The sequence below is a fragment of the Charadrius vociferus genome, unplaced genomic scaffold (genome assembly GCF_000708025.1).
Source record: "Charadrius vociferus isolate BGI_N301 unplaced genomic scaffold, ASM70802v2 scaffold58, whole genome shotgun sequence".
NCBI lineage: Eukaryota > Metazoa > Chordata > Aves > Charadriiformes > Charadriidae > Charadrius > Charadrius vociferus.
Window position 1 is genome coordinate 187,772 of NW_009649711.1, and position 15,486 is coordinate 203,257.

The 15,486-nt window shown below is 41.1% G+C and overlaps 1 protein-coding gene across 1 annotated transcript in view; it reads right to left on the minus strand.

Moving 5' to 3' along the window:
* The window catches only part of UVRAG (UV radiation resistance associated), a 113,324-nt gene that overhangs the window by 87,782 nt on the left and 10,056 nt on the right, over positions 1-15,486 (minus strand). The window contains exons 2-4 of the mRNA XM_009890700.1: positions 5,029-5,146; positions 3,584-3,618; positions 557-718 (exon numbers count right to left, since the gene is read on the minus strand). Coding sequence (XP_009889002.1) covers positions 557-718; positions 3,584-3,618; positions 5,029-5,146 — 315 coding nt within the window. The remainder of the gene's footprint in view (positions 1-556; positions 719-3,583; positions 3,619-5,028; positions 5,147-15,486) is intronic.

A 15,486-nucleotide genomic window follows, 5' to 3' on the forward strand; every position in this document is an offset into this window, starting at 1 on the left:
AATTAAAACAATTCTTATAAAGTAAACTCCATGGACTGAAGATCTTTGATGGGATACCATTACTATGAGAATGGATTAAAACTGTAACATATACAAACATTATGATCTATGTTCATTTAACTATGTACAACCAGAATGCTATTTCCTTGAATTGAGGCATTGTAATTAAAAGCACTGAGTGCTAGCAGTATCCTTTAAGAGCCTCAGTGACCAATGGTAGCTTAAAATATTCAGCTAGTCCAAATTTAAAGCTCTGAAGTAAGCTAACATCCCTCAAAGTGTTCAAGGCCAGGTTGTACAGGGCTTGGAGCAACCTGGGCTGGTGGGAGGTGTCCCTGCCCATGGCAGTGGGGCTGGAACGAGATGCTCTTTAAAGGTCCCTTCCAACCCAAACCATTTGATGATTCTATGAACATGAATCTGCAATCAAACTTTAAAATACACCCTTCAAATCATTCATTTCCTTTCTTGGCATTCTATATATTTGTTCATCCAGATGTTTTGTTTCCTTAAGGAAAAGTTGAAAAAAAACCCCAAACAACTGTTTTCACATTACCTGCTGGCCCAAGTACTTCAACCCATCTAGATTGACTTTCCATTCAATCAAGAGCTGAAAGTGCTCCTTCTTTCCACCCCAGATCCTCACAACAAAACACGAGACAGAGGTATCAAGACGATCAGGCATTATTCCAAAGTCCAGACTCCTCCATGTCGGATTCTGTAGGTATTCAAAAAGGGATAAAAACAAGTCAAACAAGCTGAAAGTAGTCCTAAAATTGACAATTCAGAAAGTAGCAAAGTCCATGTCACAGATTAAAAAATACCTTAAGAATAATGAACAGCAGCCATTTCAAGGTTTACAGAGTCGAAGCCAACAGGCTCTGCTGCTTCCTTATTCTATTTTCTAGAGAATATGCTGGACTAAACTACATGCTGTAAAGTACTTCAGAAATTCAGAGCGGCTTTTGCTTCCTTCCATTACAAGATGTTGAAGAATTTACTTCAGAATTTACTAATTCAGTTCAGCCAAACCAGGAACTTTAAAAGTGGAAGTAACGTTCCTTTCCAAGTTATAATTCAGCTTCTGAAAACTAGGGTAAAGCTTACATTGCAAATGTTAAATTTAAAATGCTGATCTATTCCCCAATAATTAAGTTTGTGTAATTTATTGACAGGTTTGTTCACATTCTTCTCCTCCTTGACTGATGCTAATGGCAATTCTCAAGTGCCGTCATCAAGAGCTCCTCCTTTCTCCAAGAGATCAGACTTCAACTCAAGCTTTACAGAAGCAGCGCACATTAAGCTAAACTTCAAACATCTATTCCACTAGAACTCAGGTTTGCAAACACTAAATGTTGCAAGAACTTGGACTCACCTCTGATAACGTTTCAATTAAAGATTTATGGGAACTGTTGTAACTGGCCCAAGACGCGACCAAACCAAGTCAACCCAACCCTATAGTGCCAAGAGCCACATACCAACCTTAGGACTTCCATAGGCCATAAATCACAGGGCATCGAAAAGCAGAAATGGGAAAGTGCTTTTTATTTATATATGCCTCCTCGCCTGCAAACAGAAGTGGTAGCTCCTCCAAAACAAAAGCAAAAGGCAGAAACCCACCATCCCATGACAGACCAAGCCTCTCATCTAGTGCTTAAGCAGCTTGGAACACCTCTGAACTGGTATTAGGCAATTTAGAACAAGATGCCTCTAAAAACAAGGGAGGGGCAAAGTTACCCAGTAAGTATTACAGAAGGAATGCAACAATCAAGTTTTCTTAAGGAGAAGGGATATTTGGTAGCTATTCAGGCACAAGAATACCAGGTCATTAAAATACCCATAAATTACGTACAGAATTTGCTCAAGACATCTTTTATTTAGATTTTTGTCATTCCATCTCATATTTCCTTTGGTTAGATTCCCTTTTTGCTATTCCTCTTCCTGATTTAGAATAGGCAGAACTCAACATCCTGAAGTCTCAAGCAACTTCTCTCTTGGACAAATTAACAGCCTTGTGGATGTAGACAGCTTGTCCTCCATTCAGGAGGTTTTTAAGGCATTTATGTCCCAGCAGGCTATAAATGGTGCAGTTCTACCTTGTTGATGCAGACTTTAAAAAGTCTGTATAGCAGGTTTTCAAACACCCTTACCCAACACTTACAACACCCTACTCCCACAGAGAGGGGCCTACCCCTTCTCCGTTGTAATAAACTGCTCAGTTATGGTCCCTTCACTGATATGAACTGGAAAATTTAGAATCATAGAATAGGTGTAGGTTGGAAGGCACCTCGAAGATCATCTCATTCCACCCCCCCTGCCATGGGCAGGGACACCTCCCACCACACCAGGTTGCTCCAAGCCCCGTACAACCTGGCCTTGAACACCTCCAGGGATGGGGCAGCCACAGCTTCTCTGGGCAACCTGCCCCAGGGGCTCACCACCCTCACAGGGATTTTTTTTTTTCCTAATATCTCATCTAAATCTCCCCTCTTCCAGTTTGAAGCCATTCCCCCTCATCCTATCACTACATGCCCTTGTAAAAAGTCCCTTTCCAGCTCTCCTGTAGGCCCTTTAGGGACTGGAAGGCCACAATAAGGTCTCCCCAGAGTCTTCTCTTCTCCAGGCTCAACAACCCCAACTCTGTCAACCTATCCTCATAGGAGAGGTGCTCCAGCCCTTGGATCATCTTTGTGGCCTCCTCTGGCCCCACTCCAACAGGTCCATATCTTTCCTATGTTGGGGGCTCCAGAGCTGGACGGAGTACTCCAGGTGGGGTCTCACCAGAGTAGAGAAAGTCTACGACGTTTTCAAACTTCGGTTTCTTAAAGCTATTAGCTCTTCAAAGAACATACAAGTTTATATATGCAGGTAAATGTTTCTTACTGTTCACCTATACAACAAAATGGTGTACAAAGAAATCAGTGGTACATTCTGCAACTCTGACTCTCCCTTCGTTTGGGGTGTTGCACGTAGAGCCTCTGCTTCTACACCAGAGCTGCTGAACTTCACAGCACAAGCTTCTAACGGATCTGTACACCCCAAGTAATATACAAGTGCTCCTTGAATAAGCAATTCACAGACATTTAAATAAAAGCAGCTCTTTCTGCTGTTAACACCAGCAAGAACAGCAAAAAAAAAAGATGAACTATAAACAAACCCAAGTTATGACGCACGCAATTCTTGGCTACTGAAAGAAGTTAAACCAGTAAAAATCCAGTTGACATTACTTTCCCTCTTTGGTGTTCTCAATATTTAAACTGGATATATATTGTCAAGCTTAAGCTGAGCACTGAACAGTTTTCCCATGAAAATGCCCTACCCTTGGAGCGTTTAGTCCTATCTGCAGGAGTACCAACAGGCCACTGCTCCACAGCTGTTAAAATGAACACACATTGCTACTTTTCAGTAACTCACTACTCCAACCCTTGTGAAAAGAACCCGAAAAGGAGAAGAACGTGCTTCCTAACAGAACCGAAGAGTGGAAATACACATTTAACAGTTATGGTATTCAGCAGAGAAATCAATATATTGCAGTAAATACATAATTTTTAAAAGAAAGGTTTTCCATATTAAAATAACTTACCAGAGAATTCTTGATCACCTCACTCTTATAAAATTCTAAAGAAAAATGAATAGAAAAACACCTTTAGATTAGCTTAAACACTGATACAAATCTAAGCATTTGAAATAGAAAAAGCTAAAATAAGTAACACTCATAAAAGACAAATGCTAGTGGGTCTAGTTTATCAGTAACAGACTCACAAGAAAGACTTTAAAATGCAGTCATGCTTTTGACCAAAAGTACTCATTCACACTTAATTATTACAAGTCATTATTTCAATTTAGCATTTCATCTTTATACCCAAAATAATTCTCAAGACTTACTGAGGCTTTGGTTTCTGGGGAAAGACTGTGCCCCGGTACTCTACAATATTTGGATGACATTTGCAAAGTGACTAGCTTGTCATATGGCATCTTCCAGGAGGAGTGCAGCACGGATAAACTAATTGCACTGCTTTCCTGAAGAGCAAGGGTGACCTGTTCCAGATGCTTAGAAAGTGAACAGCCAAATTACCTCGCAGAGGTGCCAAGAACCCTGTATTTAAATGGAAATAAGCAACTGCCGACACATGGACCTTGGCTTTCCCAGCCAAAATAAGAGCTTAAAGTCTTTAGGTAGACAGGTCTGGAGGGGGGAATACAGATTTTGTACTCTATCCCTCAGTCCATTGGAGTCCAAGGATAAAGCTTTGATGGAGTGCAGAACTGTGATCAGTTACAAGTTCAACCACCCACCACAAAAAAGTCCAGGTAGCAAGCTCAACTTACAGATTCTTATCTTTCTAAAACAGCAACCTTGGGGAAGAAAAAAAAAGCGAGGTTCAACTACACTAGCTGAAAATAAAAGTTAGGAGTAAAAACAAAATTCGCCTGCAAAGCTCCAACTGTTGATCATATCAAAAGGAGCATAAAAATATATATTTTAATAACATCTCTCCACAATGAAAAACTATACATGGTAGTGGAAAGCAAAGCATTAAAGAGAAATGAGATCTAACACTTAAACGCAGTTATCAAAATCAGAACAGATGCCTGGATGCCTCTTGTCATTGGCCGACAATTCTATTTTTGGAAAACTTTGTTAATAGTAAGTGCTGGTTTATGCTCTGGAAGATAACTGGTACATGTAGAGCGGAATGCTCTCCCCCACACAACGCAATAAAGGCTTCAAAAGGTTTTCTGTGCTCTTGGAAGTTCTGAAGTTTCCTTCATTATTAGTGGGAGGGAGCGGGGGGAACAAAAAGAGGCTGATTTAAGAGACTACCAGATCTGTCATCTGTTTTACTTCCTTGCCTGCTACCACTGAAAGCTTTTACAAAGTTCAGGAAACTAAGAGCTCTTTTCCACTGCTAGTGTACGTGATACAAATAACGGCAGCAGGTTGTCAAGGCAAAAAAAAGGAGAGAATTCGTATCATAAGAATTCAAAAATTAACTAATAAAAAAGTTGATAGCAAGCTTGGTTTACCTTTGTATATCTTGGCATTATCACACAAGTGAAGAGTGAAGTACGTATCCAAGAGGCGATAACCATTCTTATTGATAATGTTACGTGCTGCAATATTCCGAAGATGACGAAGCCGGCGCTAAAAATAAGAAAAAAACCCAAAGCTAAGTAGTTAAAGAACTTTCTTAGATTAGAACTGAACCATTTCTCCTTTTTTTTTTTTTGTATTACAGCATTTCAATTATTTCCAAAGCACCATTGTAAAAAAAAAAAAAAATAAAAAATATCCCACTAAACATTCAACTTTCTTTGGCAGAAAGCTAGTGTGAACAATAAGCATTCAGCAAAGCCATAGGAAACTGCCTGGACAAGCAACAACTAGCACCTATGAGCTCCAACCAAGCAACACTGATCTACAAGACAAGCTATTCTTACTTGCGTCCTGTATGTAATTTTTATTCCACATGTCTAAATCTCCCCCACTATTCCAGCAGTTTTAAGCAATTATGTGACACTATTAGCACCAAACAGCAGCAGTTTCACCCAGGTGTTCTGCATCATCACACTGGAAACATTTCACAGAGGTTGGAAGGGACCTCTGGAGATCATCTAGTCCAACCCCCCCACCAGAGCAGGGGCACCTACAACAGGTTGCACAGGACGGCGTCCAGGCGGGCCATTTCAGAGCCAAGGATATGTTCAACAAGCACTAGTGGACAAAGAGCTCCAACCTAAACCACCACCTCATCCTCATCCAGAGCCGTAAGGAACTGGCTGGACAAAGCTTCCCGAATTCACAGAAATCCTAGAAACTGCTCTAACAACCTTAAATAGAACACACCAGAAAGACATATCTAGATTTGCAGGGAAATTTAAGGGCACAATCAAATTTGTGATGTCTGCCAGCTACCTTCTGTTTGGATAACCGAGTCCTTTCCTCTCGGATTGAATACACTAGAATATGTCACTAAAATCTTTAGTTCAAGTGATTTCATCCAACTCCACCACTATGTTAGTTTGCTAAAATACCATCTCTGAAATGAAAAATCATCAGATTGAATAAATCCCCCCCCAAGTGCCAAATAGCTTTAATAGCTGTGGCCAAAATCCTCAGCTTCAAAGCATACTATGCCCTTCATCTTTGATAAATATTTAACATTACTAGCTTATTGTTAAATTTAACTAGTTAGCAAAGCAATTTTGTAGGAGTGTCCAGTCATTCCAAAACCACTGCTTAACTTTGGTTCTTACTTTAACTTTGAAAATCCATGCGTGCTTAAAACAGACTACTATGAACTTAGCACTCAGCAAACTGCCACTTCAAATATATAAAGTTCTCACCAAATCCTTTAGTATCATATTCTCCCACTCAGTCTCTCAACCCACCAGTCGCTCATCTACCACGGCAGTGTTGACAAACGGCTCCCTATCCTTTTTGGATCACCACAAAACCACCACAAGCCTCAAACAACTGGTTTAGTGTCTCCTTTTACCGCAGATTTCATTTTACAGTACACTTTTTCCCAAAAGCTTGTTAATTTGTAAGTCTGGATCCACCTTAAAAGAAACACTCTCGCATTGACCGAAAACGGATTTAAAATGCTTTTGAAACAAAAAGACAACGTTTCTGTTTGCAGCTTGTCCCAAAAGGTTTTTAACAAGAGTTGAAAGCCCATTGTCTGTTTTGGAATGACTATATTACACTTTATATTGCTTAATATCACTTAAGTGATATATTAGTTTTCCTTTCTGGAAATATGTAAGAAGAGTATTAAATTTCTGTTCACGTGACAGACTCAAAACCACTGGTGGACTCATTCATGCAAAGTCTATTTATGAGTTAAACTAAAAACAGAGTCTGAGATGGGATGCCCAGATACCTCTAGCAATACAAAATTAAACAAAAACAAAAAAAACAAAAACAAAACAAACACCCCTTCTAACCTCTTAATTGCAGAACTACATGACCTTATTTTGTTAGAAATTGGTATCAAGAATGTGAACAGAAAGATTAAGCCTCAAAAAAAATATACGGACCTTGTACGTTATTTCAAATCTAATCTTAAAGCTGTGTAGTTTTGCTGGCCGTTTTTACAGGCAACTTAAACACCCTTGAATCATTTATATAGGGAGTGCAATGTATGTTCAAAGCCATTTCTTAAGGGGTTTTATGTGCCATCTCTCACCTTTCACTTCAGTAGCATACAAATCCATCATCTACCATGCTCATTCCTCCCTTCATTTTTTTATGTATTTTTTTTTTTTTTTAATCCCTTACAACCCAGGAAGAATAGCCCACATAGCATCTAGCAAAGAGGGCAACTTTGTCCAGGTCTTTCTAGGATTGCAAACTAATTGTGTGACTGGTTTAAGTAGCACATTCCAATGAAGCAGCCCTTGAGCAAAGCCAAACAAGTTTCTCGCCTTTCACTACACACAATGAGGTTTGAAAAAAGCTGACCAGTGTCATAACCCACACCTGCATCTCTAGACACGAGCCCAGTCCTTATCTCCATGGTTTGTGACTTGTTGCACTTTTCAAACTCTGGAATTTATCCTAAAGTCTAAAGGCACACTTCTCCCAAACCAATTGGAAGAAGAACATTAAATTTGGGGCTGTGAGACCACAACACAGTTCGGGACTCAACATGCAACAGGTAATGAATGTCTTTTTAAATCACAGAAGGGACCTTGAGGATCATCGAGTTCCAACCCCCCTGTCCTGGGCAGGGACACCTCCCACCACACCAGGTTGCTCCAAGCCCCGTCCAACCTGGCCTTGAACACCTCCAGGGATGGGGCAGACACAGCTTCTCGGGGCAACATGCCCCAGGGGCTCACCACCCTTCAGAGGCAACAATTTCTTCCTCATATCTAATCTAAACCTGCCCTCTTCCAGTTTAAAGCCATTCCCCCTCGTCCGATCACTACATGCCCTTGGAAAAAGTCTCTCCCCTGATCTCCAACTCGGTCATCACTCTCCTCCTCCCTCCTGTCCCATTACTTGTCCATTTAGCACAGCTGACAGGGAACAAGTTTCCAAATACATGGAAAATTTTCTTGTTCACATTCTTTAGTACGAGGTCACGAGGACAGAGGGACTTGGATCCTGAAAATAAACCTTCCAATCTGCCCACTACGTTGTTACTGGTATTATATTGCATTATTCAGATTTCCTCAGAAATCTATAGAGGCAGCATTCAGAGCTAATTAACCTCTCCTGACCACAGATAATTAGCTTTAGCCAGAAGACCATCAGCTATGAAGACATATCCATAAAACAATTCAAAGACTCTAAAATTCTTCACCAAGGGCTTGCAGCTGTTCTGTGCCAAACAATAAGTATTATTTTGAGTGAATTTTCAAATCTCTATTAAGTGTTACTTTGTATGTGTTTCATATCATTTTTGCTTAAGATATTAGAATCCACAAACCAAAAAACCCACTGTGTTGTAGTGCAGGTATCACTGACATCACCCAAATCACCCTGCTGCATTGCCCTCCTCATCTGTACTAATAATAGTAATAATAAACAAGCGCTTCTGCAGCTGCTCAGTGAATCACACCGGGGAACCAATCTGGATGAAAACTAACCACCTCTCTCTTTTGCTGGGTTAGTTTCACCAGATCAGTTCCTCAATATGGTTCAGAATGCGGCGATAGAAGCAGCTGTGCTGATGGAAGAGGGGACAGTGCAGCAACAAGCAGCCAAAGGCAGACAGGACCACTTAAAATAAACTGCCAGCTTAAAATGTGTGGAGCTACATACAGCCTGGTGCTTCTGCAAGCAAAGTGGAAGGCGGTTTATAGAATCACAGAATATAGGCTGGAAGGGATCTTGAAGACCACCTCGTTCCAACGCCCCTGCCATGGGCAGGGACACCTCCCACCAGACCAGGTTGCTCCAAGCCGCATCCAACCTGGCCTTGAACACCTCCAGGGATGGGGCAGCCACAGCTTCTCAGGGCAACCTGCGCCAGGGGCTCACCACCCTCACAGGGAAATTTTTTTTCCTAATATCTCATCAAAATCTCCCCTCTTCCAGTTTGAAGCCATTCCCCCTCGTCCTATCACTACATGCCCTTGTAAGAAGTCCCTTTCCAGCTCTCCTGTAGGCCCTTTAGGGACTGGAAGGCCACAATAAGGTCTCCCCACAGTCTTCTCTTCTCCAGGCTCAACAACCCCAACTCTGTCAACCTATCCTCATAGGAGAGGTGCTCCAGCCCTTGGATCATCTTTGTGGCCCATGTTGTTGGTCCCTTTGCTCACCATGAGGCATCACTGCATTTCAAACCGCAAAAGCAACTCTGTATGGAGAAGTGACCCATTACACTTTACACCGAATACAGTAGCTGCAAATAATCCCGAGTTCTTTCGTTTCCTTTTTCTTTTAGAGTAAGTGGGAAAGAGCAGTCGCTATTTGCTCTTTTTATAAAAGCATCACAAAATCATGATCACAAGGAAGGATGTCCCACAGACGAGATGCTCTGCAACCACAACAGCCATTCCAAAAAGCCCAGTTTAAAAATCAAAATACAAGTGCTAAAAAAAAAATGTGATCAATCCTTCAGCAGCCTCATGAGTCACATAGCTTAGAACAAGCCAGCTGTGTTTGCAAGCTGATAGCGTGGGATCTGCTTTCATATAATAGATAAGCAAAATATGCAGATCAGCATAGATAATTCTCAACCCTATCTCCTCAAACAGTTGACAGCCTATCAGCAACACAGCACTGAAGATCTCAGACGCTACACCGGGCATCTTAATAAGATAGCCTACTGCAAAAAGAAGTCATTTTTTCAGCAGAGCACTGATTCAGGCAAGCTCTGACAAGCAGAACTGATACCATTAAAAAGGGTATTTTAACTTTTCCAACTGCTAGGAATTTAGCACATGCAGCCTGAATTCAGGTGTATCTGGATCACTGCTCAGGAGAGCAGCAGAGCAGGTTTAACAGCTCATTCTAGGGGGTTTGTGACACACAAGTTATTTTGATTACCACAATTGTCCTAGTCCTTTGCACTTCCCAAGTCAATGGAGCAGTGAAATTACAGTGTAGGCCTTATCATTTCATGTAATTGCCCGTCTAAGTTGCAATTGAGTAAAAGCAACTGCTGCACAGCAACTCTACGTTGACCTACATGAAAGAAATTAGTGCTTCCTCCCACCTTGAAAATCAATGACTACAAGCCAGAAGGGATCCACTAATTTCCCCTCAGAAGAAATCACAGAACGGTTTAGGTTGGAGAGGACCTTGAAGATCATCCGAGTTCCAACCCCCCTGCCATAGACAGGGACACCTCCCACTAGACCAGGTTGCCCAAGGCCAATCCTACCCAGCTTGCCAATCCTGAGTAGCAGCTTATATTTTAAAAACACTGCTGGAGGTACAGATATCACAGGGTTATAAGCATACAGCTATCCCGAAGATATACAGAAAGGCCGATCAGGAAAGCTTTAGACGAGCTCAGGAGAGCAGAGCCTACCATCAGGTTTCACCCCTCGCGCCTGCCAAGCCACAGAATTGGCTTTCCAGAATTCAACAGCAGCATCTTGACAGAGCTGCTACGGAGTGTAGCGAGACCATCCACGCTCAGCAATGACCAGCTTCTCTCAAAACTCAGGGGTCTTTTTTCTTAAATACAGCAAAGCACGCAGTTTTCATCATTCTGAAGAACTGTTATTAGTTGTTTAACATACCTAGTGTTCCCATTCAATGACTTTCTGGGAACCTCTCCAGATTTACCACAGGCCATAAACAAGTCAGGCTGCTACAGAATAAAGTATTTTGATCAACATCCTTGTTAATACTTTGCTTTTATGTCAGATAATCCCAGAAGTCTTCAGTCTACCACATCTTCTGAGGTTTAAAGGACTGAAACTGCCCACTCCCTTCATGCTTTAGTTCCCTCAACACTAAGATACTGTAATCTTTCACTACCTCTGCCTAAAATACCACCTTCTGCATCTAGACACTTGCTCCCATCCCACACAATGTTTTCATGTGCATTTATGCAGTCTCGTGGTGATGGTCAGAGAATTTATCCAAGCTACAACTGGCAAAAAAAAAAAAAAAAAAAAGGTAATTTTAAGTGTAAGTTCCTCCAGTTCAGCTCACTCCAGCTACACAGATGTGCCCACCACAAAAGCAGGGCAAGGCAGGCACGAGTAGAAGGTGGCAGAGGGTTGGTTTTTTTGTTTTGTTTTTTTTTAACACTGCAGTTTCTTGATGGCTTAAACTGATCCAGGCACCATACTCTGCTTCCCTCCAACCTTGAGAAACTGAAATGACAAAGCTTGGGGTTTTGGTGGGTTAAATCTAATAATCTGGTACCATTAATAAAAATCACTGCAGGGATGGGGGGTAGGGAGGAAGGGAAAAAAAGGGAGTAAGTCAGAACAAGAGAGAAGCGCGCTGTCATTAACATAAGGTCTTGACTGTTCGTTTAACCACAAGGAGAAAAGCAACTACCTACAAGGGCTTAAAGTATTCATGGAATTTCATAATTATTTGTTCAAGGTCACATAATGGGTAGCAAAAACAAGCACAGAGAGTTCTGACTCCTCTTCCATCTTAACCACTTTATTATTCTCTTACAAGAATCAGATGATCCTGGGGGGAAAAAAAAAAAAAACACAAACTGCTCTATCACACTTACTAGGCTCAGGCTCCAAGTACGAATTGTGAAGCTCAGGTCATTAACATGGGCAACAGCTAAGCCTTATTCTTTATCACGTGGAACCTACCATTTTATTAGCAGCTGAGATGATCTAATGGCTCACTGCTGGGAAAAGGGGGACGTCTGTCTTCTTTCTGTCCCACATCTGCCTCCTCTTGTCCTCTTTCCCAGTTGCGTGGTCTGCCCTCTTTAGCACTGGCTCTTTCAGCATAACTATTCCAGAATTCTTGCTCCCAGCAGAAACACTAGCACCTTGACAGCTTAAATCAATTTGCAAAGGTGTCAAAGCAGCATCTAGATGATCTCCAGAGGTCCTTTCCAACCCTAACCATTCTGTGATCTGAACTTAAGCAAAGCTGGCAGTTGAGTTTCTTCCAGCAACAGCCACCCAACATGCTAGCTGTCATACAGCCTGCTCTGTGAAAGGGAGGTCAAGGCTGGAAACTCTTCCAGATGTTAATAAAAGAATGACGGTGGGCCTACTGCATCCATGCCCATGAGCAAGTTTCAGAAATTCAGTTGGAATAGTCTAATTTTTAAAGAACTCAGTAAATGTGAATACATTTTACAGAATGAAGTTTGAATTTAATTGGCTAGGAAGAAATTTTTATAAATTTGTCGCTGGACTGGAAAAAGGCTTTTTTCCCTGCACCCCACCACGTCCTCATTCCTGGTGCCATCCCATATAACCCAGGTAAAGTGCAAAGCATCACATAGGTTCAAGAGAGTGTTTCTGGTTCAACAAAGAATGAGTAGAAGGGGGAATAAAAACCAAACCACACAACCTTACTTTTGTCTGAAGTGTAAATGCAAGGGTTAAACCAGTGTAAAAAGGCTTGTACAAGCAAAGTCAAAATTTACAGAAATTACTTGAAAAGCCCAAAGTTGCCAAAAGCAAATCATTACTCAGGATTCTCACAGAGGCCTGATTACCTGAAAAGTAATCATTTTTTTTCCTCCAGGAGACATACTGCACAGGACTTTCAACGCTGGCTACAATTTCAGCACCAATTCTCGTTACTTTGCCTTTAATGGAGCATCCTACCTATAAGACAGTTTTTAACATAAACACCAAGACAGTCTTCATTTCTGGACACCATCTCTGATTTTCAGACTGCTGCCCTCCTCCTGAACATTTCGGGGAGAATATTCCATAAATTCTTTTCAGTTCAGGATCAGCTCTGACCTCTGTACAAGCTTGTTTTACCTGGCTTTCACATGAATTTCCTTGCTTGCCTGCTTTATGACCCACAGTAGCTCTGGAAGAATTTAAGCGAAATCCTTCCAACTATTTTAGCATCAAAGCAGGGTGCAAAGATTAGTTAGCAACACAAACGTTACTCCGGTTGTTTCGGACTTAACAGAACCGAGCTTGCAAGGTCAGCTATTTGTCATAATTAAGTAACAGAAAAACACAGGGCTCTGCGTGCTTTGTAGCTCACAGCAGTCAGGTTGAGCATCTTTTTTTTTTTTCCTTAATAAGCATAAAAGCTCTAGTTCTAGAAGGAAAAAAAAACCTATCAAATTAGGGACTGTATTTAGCCATCATGAGCATTATTTATTATCACAGCACTGCTCTACACCTCATTATTACAACTTTCTACTTCCTCAGATTTTCACTAACTACTTGCTTTCACGTATCCACACCAGTTTGAATATTAAGCAGCAATCATGTGATCCGAGCTCTTCGAAGTCAAATGGTAAACAAGAATTCATACTTTAGTCAATTTTACATACATTTTCAAGCTGCCTTGTTTTCCAATTTGATACACTCCACTACAAAAGAAAAGGTACCTCACAGAAGGTTTGGGTCAAGCCTGCTGCAGTATGCAAAGCCTTTAATAGCAAAGCAACATAAAGGGGGAAGTTTAGATGCCATTCAGATGTGTTGTTACTTAAAACCTCAGGAAGGACAAGAAAGTGCTTGTAGTCTAATGTACATACTTGCCAGGAAGATTTATTTAGGAGTTCTGTATTAAACAGTTTTCCACAATTCAGCATTCAACAGCTCAGAGTCAAGAGAATCACACGTGATTTCAGATCTACTTCAGAAGCAAAGCAGAAGTATTTGATATGCAATTTTGTAGGACACACCATAAGGAATTTTTGGAATTCTATTTTAATGTCCTTTCAGCACGCACTTGAAAACAGCAAGGCCCTCAAAGCTACACAGCCATCATTAGTTCAATAAATCGCTTGTGGATCTCCTTTGAATTGTACCTCCTTCATTTCTCAATTTTCTCATGTCAAGTGATGGGATTTAACAGAGAGGTTGTGGAGTCTCCCACTCTGGAGACATTCAAAACCCGCCTGGACGCTGTCCTGTGCAACCTGTTGTAGGTGACCCTGCTCTGGCAGGGGGGTTGGACTAGATGATCTCCAGAGGTCCCTTCCAACCCTGACCATTCTGGGATTCTGTAACAGCAGTTCAGTAACTCATTTCCCTTTCTAACACTTAGCTACTTTCTGGCAACACTCTTTAAAAACTGATGCCTGCTATAAATCATACCTGGGGCCAACACCAGTTCAAAAATGCACACTAGGAATGTAACTGCATTTCTTTCCCCCCGTGAAGATGCAACGTACAGCACATACAATACCTTCTTCCCTTGCAATCCTAAAGATTTGATGCAAGGAATGGGACACATTGAATCTGTGCAGTGCGATTTACCCAGACTAAATGATCACAAGAAATGCCAAAACTACTTTCAGCAATGTGGGCTTCCACAGATGCACAACTGCACATTTTAGTTGACAATTCCTTAAATCAAAGTGCTTCCTTTCCTTTACACTTAAGGCATCTAAAAGGCTTTTGAAAGGCTCACTTTAGACAGAAAACACCTACAAAGCTTTCACTTCAACCACAAAGGCTCAATACAGGTTTCTAATCATCCATACTCTGCTACAACTACTCCTGTTTCTGTACTGCACTGAGTTTCAACAAGGACAGTCAGCAAATGGAAGACGTGGTCCAAAAAGCATCCTAATTCATACAGAGACAAAGTGAAAGAGGAAGAAAAAGGCACAGCTCTGTTTCACACAGCCCATGCAGAAGTATAATTATTCTCCAGCTACTTGAATGCAAAAGAGCCCTTCATTAGCTCAACCCAGAGTTAAAGAATGCAATGTGTGAAGTCAATGTTATATCTGACAAAACATGTCAGCCCACGGTACAGCCTGTTCCTTTAAAGCTCATGAAAACAGCAACAGTAGTATCAGAAAATAATTAAAGATACCCCTTTAACAAAAAAAATTAAGTTGGCTATATATTACTCTTAAAAGGTAGCAACGTCCTTTGGACTATCCTCCTTGCACCCTTACTAGCTAGCCCACTAAACTGTTTCCTCACTAAGTAACTGAATTTACTTTGGGAAGCAACTCAGAACTGAACTTCTGCCTCAGAGAAATGACATAAACAGCTGGTAACTGTTCAGCAGTCGCAAGAAATTTTCTCTCAGTACACAATAATCACACACAGAAAGTCCACACTGCTATTTTAGAGCTCAGAATCAATGAGACAGAGCTCAGGACCAATGACACAACCAAGACCTATATTCAATGCAAGCCGACAGTGTTGACATTCTTCACTAATTTCTGCATCCTTGTCCTTCTTTCCACATGCAAAATTTGTGCTCAGCTCTGTAGAAAGGCTGAAAACAGCCTGTTATTTAAAACGAAAGGTAGGAACAAGTACAGAAGACATGGGTATTCAGTCTTAGGGTACAAACAGGATAGCCAGTTAGGTGTGACAAAACAAGACTCAAAACACAGAATTTAAGTAAATGAAATGTCAGCAGGA